Raw genomic sequence first — 18,025 nt, 5'->3', positions numbered from 1 at the left:
CTGAAAGCAGCTGAAAACATTCCATGCTGGAAAATCAGATTATAGTTTTTTGGTTTGGGTTTTGTTTTGTTTTGCTTTTTTGAGAGTGATGGATAAAATATTTAATGCTTCTATTAGAACTGCATCTTTACATCTTTTTTAGGAACTCACATGGTAGACATCTTAGATAGACAACTTTGAAAGTCCAGTATTGGATTTAAAGAGATATTTGTATCCCATGGACACTTAATTTCAAAAGTAGTATTGGGAATTTCTAAACTTACATTCCTGTGCTGCCTTTACCATTTAAAGTTTCCCTTAATCAAATGCACGTATGCAGAGTAGCAAACATGGCAATTTATAGCTGATTTCTTATTTCAGGAAGCATTAAAAGCAAGTAAAGCATCTAAGCTTTAAACAAGGAATGTAAAATTAACGAAACCACTCCCCATGCTCAAGATAAAAGAGACAGATTATGCTACAGGACATTTCAGTCAAGATACCTGTCCTACCAATGGTGAGACAGTACAGTGTCTACACAGGACACAACACGACTTGAAGCAAACTACTTGAGAACTTCTGCACTCTGTGGGAGACAGCCAAAAATAAATCTATGCCATAAGCTTATTGCACCATTATGGAAAACTGAGAATAGTCATCACTTACTTCTAAACCCCACAAGGCAAAAACTCACTTCACGTGACTTATGTGCAAGGGTTAAAGAAAAGAGCACAAGCTTCTGATACTATGCCTGAAAACAGAAGGGAATGACCACAGAATCCCAAAGCACTCTTTTGTTTCCAGTGAAAAGGAAGTAATTAAAATAACTGTCACTTACTCTCTGTTGGCAGCACAGGGGGAAGCGTGGTCTTAGGCTTCTTGTTCTTCTTCTCAGTAATCTTTGAGGTCTTTGTGGATGAGGCATCTGCAATCAAAACAAATAATAAAATATGAATCCTATTTAAAAATCAATAATGGAAAAGCTGCCTGTCAACACGAGTTTGTTTTGGATCTTTCTGCAAAGTTAGAGGAAATTACTGTGCTCTTGGTTTTTAACAAAGCTTCTCTGCACGGACTTGCTGAAGAATGTCACATTCTAAAAGGAATAGGGAATAGAGAGGGAGAAGCCCTCTACAAAAGCAGATGCACTGAGAACCTGAGAAAGCAACTAGACAAGAGGTACCTTCTAAGCTGACAGATCTATTTTATCTGACTAGAGCAAAGTACAATGTGCAAAAAGCTGCCTTAGGCAGCGCATGGAAGAAAGAAAGGCAGGCATATTTGAAGCATCATTTCATCCAAAAGTATTTCTTGCCATGTCATTCTTCTATTCCATTGTCTATGTGATCTATATAGGTGAACACATTTTCAAAAGCAGCATTTCTTCTGTATGTTTAAATCTTTCCAAGAATATATTATTACACATTGGTTCATGCCAAAAGAAAAAAGGCAAAAGGGACACCATAGGACTCAAGTTTGATGGATTTCTTTATTCTCAAGATTGCACAGCTCATATCCAGCAACTACTCAGCACTGCAGTCTCCACTGACAGCTGAGAGTCAATAGAAGCTCTCTTCCATGTGTATCTCATACAACATAGGCATGCGTAACTAGAAGGTGCAACCTTTTCTCAGCAAGGTTATCCCAGGTCAAGTATGTCATATAATGCAAATCCTAATGATCTCCACATTAGATTGTTTGATCCTGACATTTGCTTTTGGAAGAAAGATCCAAAATCTGGATTATGATCTCAGCAATAGCTATATCAATATAGCTGTATCAATTTATACCTTTCAAATATTCAGTTTTCAGAGGATTCATGCATGAGATAGCTATTTGAAATTTAGTTACTAGGGAAAAGATAACATAAATGTTATGGAACCACCCATTTCAGTTGCCTACTTCTAAGTGCCAGAGCATGAAAGTTGGTCTCTCTCCTTTTCCTAAAAAGTTAACAGGAAAAGACAGAATCTCCTAGCAAACGATTCAGAGCAGAATGCTGTTCTAGATCTGAGTTCAGACACTCAGATTCTACGGATCTGTCCCTGAGCTAATTTGATAACTGAAGTAAAATACTCCTTCAATCTGTTTTGAGTCCATGGGGCCAAAAGGAATATAATATTTATGGTTACTTGCTGAGTCTGGGATGCTGACAGAGTAGAAGGGAGCAATTTAAATTGCAGGAAATTTGAAGTGGGAAATATGCTTAGGGAGGCTTCAGGAAGAAAATTACCTACTTGAAGAAGATCAGAAGACAGTCAAAGGAAAAAAAACAGGCGACTGAGACATTTAAAAGATGCTAGAGCAGCTCTGGAGAACTACTGCGTGCTAAGCACTTGATGATCTGATCCTTTAACCCTCTGCCTCTGTGGTAGTTAAGGTGTTACAGGGTACTAGATTTTGCTTAAAGCCTCTTGGTAGTCATCCTTGAACTTCAGTGCTGGTAAAATGTATTTCTTAAACTATTTTTTATATTTCTGTAATATAATCAAATATCTAAGCCAGACTATGTTGTGATCATACTATCATGGAAGGTACCACTACAGGAACCGATATAATTAATTGTAATTATACGTATAATTAATTCCTTTAGTAGCTACATGAAGACTGACCTTTACTAATGGAGTTACAGGATCATGTTCTTACTTTGTGTCATGCTACTTTAGGAAAACAAGTAATAGTTTTCTTTTCTAGACCTCCTTGCCCCAAATATCACATCTACAACAGAGTTGTGAAGGCTTAGTACCCAAGATCTATGTTATTGGGCTTGTTGTTTAGTTTTGTGTTCTTTTCAGTTACAATGGAAAGTATCAGAGTATTCAAGGCTGAGCTCACCAGAAGGTGAGCTGATAAGAAGCATGTTTGGTTACTTAAAGTCTCTTAAGTAACTTGAAGTCCATGGCAGTTTTAAAAGTCTGTGCTCTCAACCTCATGACAAAATATTTGCCCAAAGCCAAGACTACTTGGCAGGAGTACAGTGTCATCATCATGACTGAGGCTGAAAATGGGTATCTCAGTCTGCAAACTGTCCATGTTCTAAGACTGTGGCATACAAGGGTGGTTGAGCCACTAATTTGGTTATTTTTACTCACTGCCACTAGAAAAAAAGGGCAAATTATCAAATGTCATTGCATGCAAAGAATTGAAAAGTTCTAGACTGAGAAATGTGCCATACACAGTGGTACCTACCCATACAGACTGGTACCCAGGCTCACACACCGAATTCTTATGTGCTTTTAAAAAATGCATACAGCTCAGACGCAAACCTTCATGGGTTCAACTTATGCTCTAAAATCCTTGTAGAAATGCAGTGGATAGCAAGAGAACACAGATTATTCCACAAAGCAGCCAGAGCCCTTGGCTCTGTACTGTGTCTCTGCTCATGCTGCTTTATGGAAGACATTGAATAACATATTGACTGAGAAGGGCAAGAGGGAAGGAGGCAAAGTTCTTTTTGCACGTGTTTCATAAAGGCTAATATTGGGAAATAAAGGGGGGAAGAAGCAAGTCCTAAGGAAGGGTTTTCCTATATCCAGCCAAGTACTTACCTTCTACCAGCACTTTGCAAGCACATTCAGCTTTTCCTGCTGCATTCTCAGCTATGCACTTGTATTCGCCCCCATCTTCAGGCATGGCCTTCTCAATAGTAAGTGAACACAGTGTCCCTAATACAAAGGAAGAAGAGATTAAATGGATGTTATGCTGCAGTTCACAAAAACCTTAGTGCTATTAAGGAACAGAATTTATCAAATGATCCAGTCCTTTTATTACAGGTGATCTTCACTGCTAGAAAAAGATGTTTTGTCCTTAAAAATTCAGCATCAGAATTGGAGCCTTATTAACGCTAAATAAAATGAAAATACATTGATGGATAAATTGAATCTTATTGTTGTTCCCTAGGATACTCAAAATTGTCCCTGTAGCCCTAAAGCGGTTAATGGATGAGGGTAGAGAAGACCCAGAGCAGAATCTCTGCTGCTGTTCTTTGTCTTATAGCAGGGATAAGAAGCCCTCGCACCGATGATAGTAGCGTAAGACTGTAAACAAGAGGGCTTCTGTCAAGCGACCATCTGCAATATTTTGATTCAGCTTTATCTCTAGTACTCCCATGAGCATCCACGTGTGAATGTAGAACTTCAGCTTAGTGCCTAAGTTTAAAAATTACCCCGAGACCTATTTTCTTTTTGCTTTAATTACTCAGAAAACAAGGGTCTGAGATTGTAAAACATTTTTTAGAAAGTCCAACACATCAGTGGCAATCAAATTTGTCACTGCAACAAATCCATTTCTTTTCACACAAAAAAGCAAAATTTGACTTTATTGGGTTTGCAGAACAGGATGTGACATAAGCTCTGTAGTTACCAAGGGAAGCTTGGTATGACCCAAGGGAAATACATTTCCTCTTAAAAAAATATGACTCTGTGAACCAAAACAGAAGCTGTTCCCAGTAGTTGGGGGATGAGGAAGGAGAACTGTGGTTTACCTAATTCCTTACACTCACTTGCATTGCTTGGAACAAAGTAATTTGCGCCCAGGGAGAATCTCAATTAAAACACTCTAGAGTTTCCCCTTCCAAACACCCCTCAGTAAGACAGGGTGAAGTGTGGGCTTACTTTCTCCTTCCTCACTGGAAAGCCTGGCCTGTCCCTTACACACAGCCTGAGACATTGTGCTTTTCCACCCATTGCTGTTAGCTTGTCCAGAACGCCTCCACTCTCCTTCCTCCATTTACCTTTCTCACAGTCTCCCCTAACTAAGAGACTGGACAGATGATCTTTTTCAGATCGGACACATTTCTCCTGTGTCCTGAGACATAAGGAAATTTCCCAGCATCTCTTGCCATTTCCCACCGTTCTTTCTATCTTAACTGGAGTCTGCCTTCTGCCTTCCTGAGTGCCTGATCCCAGGCTCCCCATCAAATATTCCCCTTGTGATGTGGGAGATGGCACAGGCACAAGTGACACTGGTCCTTGAATAGGACCTTGAAAGGTCCTTTAAAATAACATCCCACTATCAGAGAAACTTTGAGAATATACTGGCTCCCCTTGGAGACTAGACCTTAGTTCTGACTGAACGATGCTTTCGGCATCCAGATTTTCCCTCATTGTAAAACTGGATGTTATTATTCAGGACAAATTTTATAAAAACATTCCAATGGTTCCCAACAAATTTGGTTTGCCAGACACACACCAGGGTTAGAAGAAAATGAATTTTTCCAACCTCCTCACCCTCCACAAAATCAAGCAGCTCTAAATAACAACAATTTTCCCCCGAGAAAAAAAGTGAAAACTATCTCAGAAGAGAACTGACCCCTCACTCACATGTGTTGTGTTCAGCCAACCCCAGGGTGAAAAAAAAGCCACGTGCCTTCCCTGAGACAACTCATCTCCATGAGTCAGGCTGAGCCAAAAATGTCACGAGCTGCAGTTCCATTCCAAATGGAGGAGGGACACTAGAAAATTATTGTTGCAGGCATCTAGCAAATATAAATTCACATGTCTCTGCTATTTAAACAGACAACTGGAGAGAAAGCCAAAGATAACTTCCAGTCTAAGAATCTGTATAAATCTATATCATGATTAGAAAAGGTCACATAGAAGAACATAAACTATGGAACAAACACACGTACATATGGAGGAGATATCTGGTCACCTTACTGCAGGAAAGGAGTCTGGCTTGTAATGGTAACTCGCATTGTTAAGACACTGGATTGTTAAGACACTGGAACAAAGTAGCATTTACTTCAGTTTCTGCTGGAGTTTTCTACCTACACAAAAGCCCTTCCTCACCTGCATGCTAATCAGCTCAATGAAGACTAATGTGATGTAAAGTCATTCCTCACCACTCATACCATTGCAGTGTTGTCCATACAAGCTTACTGCAGCAATATAAGTTAAGATCTTAGAGAAACACTTCCTTATGCAACATATACAAACAGAAACATCCCACCCTAACAAAAAGTCATTCCCCATACTTACACTAAAATCTAGAAGCAAATCCTAGGGTTTTCTCACTACAATCCTCAACTTGCCATGTGCATTCAGTGCTCTGTTAGTTTTGATTTTAGAATCTAGCCCTGGACAGGATGCATGGCTGCATGATCAAAGCTGCATTTGGCTTATTCCAGTGGAAGCAGAGTCCTCATGAAATAATGTCAGTCTTATTCATTCCAAAAGAGTATTTATATGTGTTGAATTTTAATGAAGTTACATTGTGAGAAGGAAGATGAAGAAAATCTGTTTTTTCAAGGACTGCATCTTTTTCCTCCTGACTTCCACTCCCTTGCAGCAAGAACCTGTATCCTGTTTTCCACCACTTCTCCACGTTCCACAGCAACTACACTGGAATAGCACATACAAAGTACAGGGATTGCTAGGCTTGTTGCTACCACCAGATGCAATGGTGGTATTCTGCCCCCAGTGGAGGACTGAACAGGAAATGAGGTAAATTGAGTCATTCTCCTTTATTTAGCCACTAGTTTTCATGAAACTGTGGACTACCAGGACTTAGTGTGAAATAGGCAAATGGTTCAAAAAAGTATTTACCAGGCTGGGTCAGGAGTGTAAGGGGAGGCTGAGAGAGCACATGGCTGTAGAAGCCTCATTTTCTTAGAAAACCAGGAAAAAAACCCACAAACGGGTAAAACCATATGAGATTTCATAAGGACAGAAAACTCCCCAACAGGCCTATGTTCTGTGATCTAGAGGTACAGTCAATTCCCGAGGCTAGAAGGCCAAATGTCTTTCAATGAAGCATTTGGTATTTCCTTTCCAAAAACCTTTCATGACCCGAAAACAAGCTTATTTTCTCATAACTGCAAGAAAGCCCAGACTGGTTACTCCAGTTGGGTATTGTGAATCTTGGCACTTCACAAATCCCAGTCAACTAAAAGAATTTGCTATCAATTTTGTCCACCCATCCCTCTGCTTTTCTTTTATGAACCAGCCTATGGACAGTCTTTAAAACACTGTCATAAAGGGCAGGATTGGGGTAAACCTGAATACTGGGATCTTCCACTTTGACATTGTAACTGGTGAAGCTCTAGAAAAGTATTTAACAGCCACAGAAGCTGACAGTTTACTGGAGGCTCTGGTTTAGATACACAAAGCCTTTCCCTTGCATTTTGAGCTATTAAAGGATTTTCTGACTTACTCAAAAATAGTGCAAGACAGTTTAAAATATCTCTAGGCTTCTGCATTCTTTCCATGAAACTCTGCAGAAAGTCAACTTCAACTATAAAACAAATACACAAACCAACAAAAAAACAGCTCCCGAGTCTAACTCCCCACACTGGCATCTATCTGGCCAACCTCCTGACTCCTATCTGTGATGCAGACTGAAGTTTATGTCTTTCTCATTTGTATCCCATGGGATAAAGAAGTACTGTGGAGTATTTAGGCAATATTAATAAATACTAGGCCATGAGAAATTGTGCCTAGGAGCCATAAAAAAATTATTAAGGAACTCACTGGCCCACGGGTGTTAATTTTCTAATAAATTACAAATTGTCTGGGAAAAGGCAAATATGTGCTAGTGTCACAGTCACATTTAAAAATAGCAAGTGACTTGACCTGGAAAATACTGACTAGAGTTACAATGACAACAGGCAAAGTAGTGAAAAAACTCATATGAGTTTCAGAGAAGAACAACTGTCAAATTTAATTATTGCTAATTGATAGAGTTGTAAGGAAAACTATGTAAGAAATCTACTTTCATTATTCATGAGATTTCATACTTAACTGGAAAATGTATGTGTGTAAGGGTAATTGTCTTAGTCTTTATTGAAATATTTGTGTTATCTCACATTATTCTGCTTGTAATTGATGCTATATTGCTGTATTAATAACATTCATGTTAGGAAGTGTTAGAGCAGCCAAAATAAAGATCTCACGAAGGATCTGACAATAGGAAATCATCATTTGGTTTGTTTCCGGTGGATTTCCTCTGTGATCAGACAGGGAGCAAAGTTACTTAGTATTTTAATCTGTGACGCAGAAGTATTAATAAATTACTGTTGATAAACTTACAGATAATAGAAAGAATGTTGGAAAGGGAAAGGACAGAAAGAGAGAGAAAACTGAACAGGCCTCACAAACAATCTAATTTACTTGTTAAGGTGAGTTCTATTCACTCAAGGAAAATGGGGCTTAAGATAGTGAAATGACAATCAGCCATGGACAGCAAGGGATGCTCTTTTTTAAGAAGGTTTAAAGGTTTAATACAGAAGTAACAAACGTGAGCTCCACTGTTGTAAGGTAGAAAGAGGACCAATGACCTCCAGTAAGCACAGCAATAGGAAGGTGACCTCTATCTCACTGATACTGACATACGGCCCTGCTGCCTATTTTCTAAATAGGATAATTAGCCAACAAACAGCAACTGAAGAGGAGGTATTAAAAACAAAAACAAAACAAAATGAAACAATGCCAAGCCTCCAAGGGCTGGAAAAAGTGCATTACAGAGAGAAAGTTAGTAAGAGCTTGACTTGTCAGGTTTCAAAAGAGAGGCAGAGAGGTATCTTGATTACAGACTCAAAGCCATTCTAGCAAGTACAAATGGGCTCTTTAGTTTAGCAGAGAAAGGAAACAAGTGTATGGAAGAAGAAACCAGATAAATTCAAATTAGAAGTAAGACATTGCTTTGTTTCTTGATTTAAAAACAAAACACTTATAAGAATAATTAGACATTGCAATAAATTACCAGTGATTATAGCAAATGTCTCTTGCTATATTTAAACCCACACTACATGCGTTTCTGGAAGAAAGAAGATTTGGACAAAAATGGTAGTACAGAGGGAAATTTTGTGGCATGTGACAAACACGGAATTGTGTCAGAACTGATGCTCAGACAATCTCTCTAGCCTTAAACTTTCTGAAGAAGCTTTTCTTAAGCTGCAGAATCTGTCTACTTTCAGCTCAGGACATACAGTCATGGTAATTATGCACCAAGATCTTGCTCAAAGTCAATTAAAAAGAAATCAAAAAAGTCATGGCAGATCCTAGTTAGACTGATAGACACAGACTTGCACAACTGATAGGAAGATTTAGGAGTTATGTTAAGTCACAAGAAAGTTGTTAAGGCATTATTGCTAACAAGATTACCAACTCTTTATGCTGCCAAGACATAGAAAAGAAATGCTGTCTTACACAAAGCAATACAAACTCTGGGCATTTTCTAAGCTACACCATCACTGCTACTTGAGCCTATAACCAGGAGTTCCTCTTCAATCTATATAGTCTATATAGTCACATGGTACTAAATATAGCCAAAAAAAAAAAAAAAAGAAAAAAAAAAGAAAAAAAAAGCAGAGCAAGCTGATTTTAAATCAAACAAGTCAAGTTTTCCAGTTTTGACTTATGTTCACTATGCACCTCAATTCTCCAGTCCAGTAAGGATGCCAGCTTCCAGACCCCTTTCACTGTTGTCTTTTAGAACAACTTTTGTAATCATGCAAAAATTTTCTATCTGCATTTTCTATCCAAGAGTGAGTCACATAGCAGGACACTAGCACAGGGCATTGCTATGCCAAGTTACTATACAAATGTAAAACAAAATTATTCCTGCTCTAAAAAGTTCACTGTGTGGGGAAGCTTGTTCTACTCAGTCCTTATATGTCTAACTCCATTGTAATGTCTGCTACAGCCTTCTTAAAAACCTTTTTCCAAACCAAAAGCCCTCTGTAACTTCAAAAATGAACTCTGTCATAATAAAATCAACTGCCTCTTAACCATACACCATCTAACTTGCCCCTATAAATGCATAATGCTCTAATTTATGAGTGCCCTCTTTTGTTTGTTTGATACTATTACCATTTATTTTGCTATTTCACAGGCAAAAACCACACTAGTATCTATCCCAGGAATGTAGATAACCACACTGACAACTGTTTAAAAGAATAAAAATATAAAATCAAATAATTAATAAACTCCTACCAGGTCAGACACGTTCGTAAAAGAAAAATGGAGTGAGAGCTCACTTTGTCATAAAAATGATACTTTAAGCAACAAATCACTCATGCCAATCAACTGACAGAATATTATTTGGGGAATTATTACAGGAAATGGAGAAACAAGTACTGATGTTCATTATTTCAAAGGGAAACAAAACATTATTAATAGTTAAAATGTAAAATAGAAGGAATGAGATTGATCTTAGATATGTTGTGATTGTGACATTCAGTATAATGCTGCCCAGATTCTTCCTTCTAATTGCTAATGGAAACTTAACCCTGCAATAATAGAACACATTGCAAGCCCTAGATTAAGTACTAGAATACAGCACAAATACTGCATAAATATGCCCATCTTCTTTGGAGCAGGATTTAATTTTTCCTTTGCCAAAGACCTTACCAATCTGTGATTATTCTGATCCTGGTGTTTGATTCAGGCTTCTCCAATGGTACAGAAGTGGGGCTAACATCCCCTTTTCTCTTGAACATCAATGCCTAAACTGCCTTGGGCAGGCAATGTTGTATTAACCTCTTCAAACAAAGAGGAGACATGAATAGGGTTGTTTCTAACAGGTAAAGGGCCTTACTATTAACTAGGAGAAACAGGCCAAGAAAAGCTACTGTGAGTGACTACATAAAGGGACCAGTTAGTTTGCCTATTCTGTGAACTTGTTACACCCAAGTATAGTTTTAAGTCTGCCCTTCCTGGCCAAATATGCCACTAATTTTACCAGGTGGGCATGCTCCTGAAACCAGATTTTATGTATTCACAATATATTTGGTACCAGGAGATCAGCAACCTGCTATCTCTTCTTGCTTTCTGGCAATGGCAGAGAGGGTTAATTTAATTTTCAAAAGACAAATACATAGCATTCTGCAGGTTCATCTGTTACTTACACTGAACAGTTTGTGGGCCAGTGGCCCATACTAACTAAAATGGGCTTCTAGTATGATAAGAAGCAGACAGATATGTCTCACTCTAGATAGAGGATCTTTCTAGTACCCAACTCACTAAGAAGAAGTAAGTTATTCCTCTGTAAGATAAGTCTGGAAAATTTTCCATATATGAGAACCAGTGGTCACCACCAAACATCAGAGCAGCACAAAACCAGTTGGTGAAATAGCGAGAGACCCAGTCTATACACTTCTATAGTGGATTTTGTTGCCTAACACAAGAGGAGCAAGGTCATACGAAAGAATTAAAAAATGGCTTTGCAAGATCTAAGCCCATTAATGTGAGCTAGGTCTGTTCACTCTGAATTCCTCTCCTTTCCCACAGACTCAACCTTCTTTCAGCTGAGGATGACTCTACGGGATTATCTCCAGAGCCCATTAAATGCTGCTCCAAGGTTTGCCAAAGGCACTGCTGCTGAAGGACATGACACCTGCAGGTGCGATGAAGCTGCCTTTTCAGCATTTGGGGCAAAAGATGGCATTTGGTATTTTGGCATCGGGCTGCTGAGTACTGCATCCAGTTTCATTGTTACTCTCTATGTTTAAAGCTGCTCAAAACACTTTCTGTGAGACTAATTCACACAGTTTCTCTATCAAACAATTATTTCCTTATATTCATCCTGAATTTATTATTTCTCAATTTTAATCTGTAGCTCTAATTATTCCTTCTCCTCCTTTGGTTCCTTCAACTATTTATGTGTTCCTAATTAGGGGAAAAGAGAAAAATAATTCTCTAAGAAAACTGGAAGTTACTTAAAGTATCATGCATTCCTAGTTAATGACTTAACAGCTGTCATGAAAGCATCTCACAGTGAGAGAACAGCAACACATTGTTCTCCAAGTGCAAAAACTATCAGGTACTGTCAGGAAAAAACCTGAACTGACCATCATGTAATGCATTACCATCAGTGTACCACAGGGTATGCAACAAGGTTAAAAAAAATAGTTCTAATCCTCATTCCATTTCTTTCCATTAAAGGAGAAAACTGTGGCATTTACTTCCCAGTGTAATATTTCTTTCTAAGATCCCCTGCAAATATGTGCAAAGGAAAGCATAACTTTGAAGTACCACTAACACTGACTACCTAAGCATTATACTAGTGTAATAATGCAGGTGCCAAGCAAACATAAGGACAGTTTCTTCACTGCCTGCAAGAAGCTGTCTTGAAACAGTGGATTCCTTATCCAGTGGTGACCTCCATTCCTTACCTCAACGGAAAGCACTGCTAAAGTGTGACATCCTGACAAAATGCCAACCCTGGGGTGTTTTGACCGAGTGTCATCTAGCCCAGACAAACTGGATGGGATTAGTCACATGTCCTGCTCAGGCAGGTGGTAGAGTATTTCTGTACATGAGGATCACTTCACTGTAAACATCATTACACTGGATTTTCAGCTCCACAGTATCATTTTATAAAGTGAATATGAGTTGGGGGATGGTAACAGTCAATTATTCAGATTGTTTCAGTCAAGAAAACAGCTTTCTACAGCACCACAACACTAAAGCTTCAGGACTTTAGGAGGCTCCACCATAGCTCAGAAGCTTTGATACAGAGATGCTGTCTATCTGACGTACTTTGGTACGAGACATGAAACTTTGAGATGTAGAATTTCTTTTCACTCTGAGCAACTCCAAGAAAACCCTTGAAATCTTGCTTCTAGTGTAAGGCTGATAAAATTGCAGTCTCCCACCTTCCTGATCCTGTCAGTTCTTTTTATAAGGACAGCACTTCCACCAGTCAAATTTTTCTCATGTACCTAACAGTTACTCTATTCCATACAGTCCCCTCTGGTGAAAATAATAATGTATTCATAAATAAAATTTTCATGCTACGTCAGACACATGCCAGACACAACACACCTGCTACCATTTCCCTCTCTCCATCTACTTACTTTGCTATCCCCTTAATGTAGTACTTGGGTACCATTTTTCCCCCACCCTATCTGAAGGCAATGTTTGTGACTGCATCCACTTTAAAGGAATGCTCATGTTTCAGCGCTTGGAACACTGCACAAGAATTCACTCGTTGTGGCAAACCATTGTGCGTACTCATTTGGTTCTCATTTAATAACACTGAAAATAGTCTGGATTAAATGAAGAAAGACTCACAATTAAGAGTGCAGACCCCTGTGTCAAGCTATAAATCTTACTGTGAACATGAACTTTTTTACTACAACATGCATGACAGTGTTATTTTCCATATAAGCAGTGTTTTATGAATCAAATATGAAGTAAAGAAGTTTTTTATATTATGCTATCCACCTTATTTTTATCCCAAGGAAAATATATTTTTTCTAGATACAATATTAACTTTAACACAAAACCAGCCTGGTAGGGTTTGATTATCCAGAATGTGGAATAAAAAGGAATCACTCCATTTGATGACAGTAAATGTTCCCTCTGAGGACTTACACCAAACTCTGTACTGTTTTGATATTAGTTAAAAGTCATCAGGCCAGTAGGGTTCAAATATTTCAGTATCTTTAAAGGCAATAGGAGCACCTGTGGTTGGCTATTAAATACACTGGCAACCAATTCTCAACTCTGAACTATGTAACTTAAAGTTGCAGTTATTTCTTTCTATAACACAACCTCTCTTTGCTTCTGTGTTCCTTATTGCAATAAAAAGCCAGAAATATTAAACATACAGGAGAATTAAATTAGAATTTGTAAACCAGCAATAATATTATTCTGTTTTCAGTGTTCTAAATCCTTAAAGTTCAGCTTAAATAAACGTCATGTATCAGCTCCTTAAACAGCGTTAGCTATGTAAACAGCATTTAAAAATGCAAGAAGTTCAACTTTATAAAAATTACGTCTGCAGGCTGTTAAAGGAGAATCTGCAAGAAATGTCAAACAATACTTTTCCTTGTGTACTCCACTGAAATAACAAGAAAGTTGCATCTGGAAACAGTTACTGGCACAGGACTTAAAGTATTGCGTTACCTTTAATGAACTAAATATTATTAATCAAGGGCCGGATATAACTGTGCCACCCAGCTGGCTTGTAATTTAATTAATTTACCTTCTTGGGAGATGACAATGGACTTTGATGATTTGATGGTTTTGCTGTCTAGAGTCCAGCTGACAGCTGCAGGGGGATCAGAGGAAATCCGACATTGTAAGACCAATTTTTCACCATCTACTACTTGAACATCCTGAAGCTTCTGGGTAAAGGAGGGTGCTGTTCCTTTGCTTGCTGGTGGTTTGCTTGCTGTTGCTTTGTTTTCAGCTTTTTGCCCAATTATTCCTCCATCCACCACTGCACACCCATGTTCACAGTTTCTGTCATTCTTCTCTTCTTTTTTCACTGCTGGTTTGGCAACAGGGACTTGAGAATTGGGGGTCGCATTCTGGGCTTCAGAATTAGTGCGGGCATTTGGTGCTGGGGTGCTAGCGCTGCCATTCTCTGCAGGTGGCTTTTTCTTTGAGCCTAGCACAGATCTGAAATCTGTAACAGCTGGTTTGGGAGGTGGCACCTTCTCTGGCAATGGGGCTTTTGGGGTGCCTTTCTTGGCCAGCACAGAACGAAAGTCCACCTGCTGAGGTGCATGAACTTTCCTTTCCTCCTCTGACAAGGTCTTGGGTTTGACCTGCCGCTGCAGGTTTGCTCGGAAGTCCATTTGCTCGGCTGGTATTTCTTTCAGTTCCTCCTCAGAAAAACTTTTGGTGCTGACTTTCTTGCCTAAAATGTCACGGAAATCAAGTTGCTCAGCTTCCTGTTGCCTTAGGCTCTCCTCTGTGTGTTCCCGGGTTTCCACTCGCCTCTTCAGCACACCTCGGACGTCTTCCTGCTCTTCCTCAGCTGCTCTGGTTTCACTGCTGTTCTTTTTGAAGCCACTTGTTCTACCAAATGTTAGTTTACCATGATCTCCACCATCTCTTCCCTCTCCAGAGCTGGCTGATTCCCTCCCACTAAGATCCGAAAAAGAAAAGAAAGAGAGAGCCAGGAAAGGGGCTGGTTTAAAAATGTCAGGGAACAATCTCAGAGCAGGAACAAAATGTGTTTATAGAAGGGGAGGTTGATTAGAGGAGCACACTCCATTAGTTTATTGCATCAATGATGACTTCAGGAGCCATATAAGGGCACAAACAAAAAAGATCTTCTCTACTCTGGCTTGGTACAATGTGCTTAGCCTGTATGATGAAAACAATTTGTTGGGTCACATTTGGGGATTAAGTTGAACAGCAGCCAGGCTGGGTCTGTAAGGGCAGGGAATTAACAGAGCAAAAAATAGAACCCACCCATGCAAGTCCCTGGGAAAAATACTCACTCTCTGAGCATTTCTGCTCTGGAAGCTGAACTCTCCCGCAGCATCAGAGACACCTGGCAGCTGCATTCTCCAACTTGGTTCCTGAAATATTTAAGTGAAATCAGAAAAGCACAGGTTTCTCCCTCCAAAACTGTAACTTGTCTCAGCTAAGTGATTGTGTGTTGCACTAAAGCAGCTCAAACCCAGTGTGGCATCCTCCTTTCCTATGCCCAGCATTGTGGTGGTTGACTGAGTGGATTTGGTCCCCTTATGTTTGGAGCCAAGCTATATCTGTTGCTGTCTACACTGGGAAGAACATACTCCCTGAACAAAAATCAAAGCAATTTACAGAATAAAAGAGCTGCAAACAAACAAGCTAAAGGAAAACAAATACAAAAGCTGGAAAATCAAGGCAGAGGAAGGGGCGATTTTGCAAAGTTGAAAATCTTTCCAACTCTGCCTACTGTTTATTTATTCAAACCCAAGCTCTTAAGATTTCTAATGTTATGATATTAAAAGCAGGGTCTCATTTCCTTCCCTCCCCCGTAGCCCAACCAATCAGTAAAACCCGTCGACATGGATTGCTCTAGCCTGTACATGTTTATATTAAAAAACATAAAAGTGTCACCATATATGGTGCTGAGTACTTATTCTTCCTTTTGCAGAGGAATACCATGGATGCCTTCTGGAAAGGGCTCCCATTAAAGAATTCATTTAAAGTGCTCCCCCCACCCCCGCTGCTCCCTCCCTCTTGCAGATATATATCATTTTTTTATCCCCAAATGGCTCTTCTCCACTTAACACAGGAGATGCCAAAAGCAAAATTTAACTCCTCCAGGGTAGCAGTTCTGTAACTCCCTCTCTTCAGCTCCCCTGAACTGCTATTAAAAAAAACAGACTTGAACTGATTAAGGTCTAGAGACATATTTTATTAATGAAAACTCCTTCATCCTTCCCAGTTAAAGTATAAGCTTGTAAATGGACTACAAACTCCTGGATGATTTTTCTTTTTCAGACAAAAATCATTTTTGCTACCAAGAATATTTTCTGGACATGAACAAAACTATGTGCTTTGTGGGGAGGAAGGAAAAAGAGGCATGTTTTGCCAACTGTGTTCTGTTTTCAAAAGAATTGCTAGTTAAGAGCACCTTCAAGTCCACTTTGCTCTGATGTTTAAAACACAGACTCAGAAGTGCCTTTCTGTTAGTTTGCAATAAACATATTGTCTGGCCTGTTTTTTAAATAGTCCATGGAAATACATTCCTAGATATGGTTCTGTTTGGGTGAATAAACTATAATTTCACCCTTTTACAACTTGCAATAAGTCACACAGTAAGCAAGATTATTAACATAGATGCAGCACTAAGCTATGTCCTTATAATAACAATTAGTGCCATCATCTTTTCAGATGGATTTCCCTTGCTTTCTGTTGCTTTGGAAAGTGAAACAGTGGATCAGCCTAATATGAAAATCAAGCCTTTAACACTAGGAAGAAAACGGTGTAGTTGATGTAAGTGATTGGATTGTAAAGTAAAGGCCTTGCTGGTAAGAACACATCTTATCTGACCTTAAGACAACATTAACAACAAGAAACCATAGAAAAGTTTTCAACACTTATTATTGAACAAGTCAGAGTATGTCCACTAGAAATTGTTATTGAAGGCAATCCATAAGGCAGCACTGAAAGCTACAACCTTAAATTCCTTCAATACAAAAGACTAGAGAATATCTGAGTACCAAACAGAAACCGCCCAAATGGCAGGAGAAGATTCAAGTCAATGCAGAGAGTATTTAACTCAGTCCTGCACTGGAGACCTGCCATTCTTACTTCCTCTTATGTGTGACCTTCATTTGGAAGCAAGAGAAATAGAAAGAAGGAAAGACAAATAGAAAGATAAATAGAAAGAACTGCACATCACCTCCTCCCAACATACTGATTGGTATCAAATGATGGCAGGGTACCAACACTGCTGAAAACCTGGTATCTTCAAACAACGCATTTCAGACTGGCCCCTTTTGCCACTGGCCCCTTTTGCCACTATTGAAGCTCATGAATTTTTTTCCTGTTTCTCAGAAGCTTTTAAGAAAAGCAGAGACTGCTTTGAAACCGCTCAAGTAGTTTCTCATTCATCAGTGCTACAAGGCCCTTAGCAGCCTGTGGTTTACCAGAAGATCCCTGGTGTAAGTCTCCTAGAGCTCAATTACTCTTTAGGACTTAAAACCAATCCAAAGCTGGCAAAGTAGGAGAAGCCATGCAAGCTGAAGTATAGACAATTTACGGCATACAACAAACAGGGAGGCACCACTGCTCAGCCTGTCATGACTGTATGGCAAAAATATTTGCCCACAAGAATTGTGTCACCAGTGGGAGAGGTTAAAGTAACAGAGACAGAACTCTCCAAGGAGAGGGATCCAGGGATACTGAATGTGATCCTGACCACTGTGAAGAATAATAGCATTTCTGCAGGATTCATTTCTGCAATGAATCTTTTCCCCTGCAAATTCTTCACATATGCAAAGAAGTAAATAAGGAAGGCAAAGTAAACCTATCTAAACTAAGCTATTTTTCACAGGGTTTGGAAAATAAAGGAGGGGGTAAGAAAGCAGGAGAGCATTTTGTTCTTTCTATTTTTAAAACCTTGGGAAGCACTTAACAGTGCAACAGAGGGACATAGAAGTACCTAGATGGAAAAATGATTCACAAGGTAGCTTTTTGATCTTAATTATGATTCCTGATTCAAGTGAATGACTGAAAACTAGACCACTTGGTACAAACCTCAAGTCTGTGTCTGATTCATCATAACCCTGTTCAAAAGTGTAGTCTTCTCAGGGAAAGTCTTGCTCCCAGTGAAATCAAAGTGAGTTTTGTTACTGATTTTAGGAGTAGGG

The 18,025-nt window shown here is 39.1% G+C and overlaps 1 protein-coding gene across 1 annotated transcript in view; it reads right to left on the bottom strand.

Moving 5' to 3' along the window:
• Positions 1–14,858, bottom strand: part of MYLK (myosin light chain kinase) — a 73,629-nt gene extending 58,771 nt beyond the window's left edge. Inside the window, exons 1-3 of the mRNA XM_010167068.1 lie at positions 13,909–14,858; positions 3,528–3,644; positions 818–904 (exon numbers count right to left, since the gene is read on the bottom strand). Coding sequence (XP_010165370.1) covers positions 818–904; positions 3,528–3,644; positions 13,909–14,506 — 802 coding nt within the window. The 5' untranslated portion in view covers positions 14,507–14,858. The remainder of the gene's footprint in view (positions 1–817; positions 905–3,527; positions 3,645–13,908) is intronic.
• Between the last annotated feature and the right edge of the window lie 3,167 nt (positions 14,859–18,025).

This window comes from Antrostomus carolinensis, unplaced genomic scaffold (genome assembly GCF_000700745.2).
Source record: "Antrostomus carolinensis isolate BGI_N321 unplaced genomic scaffold, ASM70074v2 scaffold4784, whole genome shotgun sequence".
In the NCBI taxonomy this organism is placed as follows: Eukaryota; Metazoa; Chordata; class Aves; order Caprimulgiformes; family Caprimulgidae; genus Antrostomus; species Antrostomus carolinensis.
This window is presented reverse-complemented; position numbering and strand designations above follow the sequence as displayed.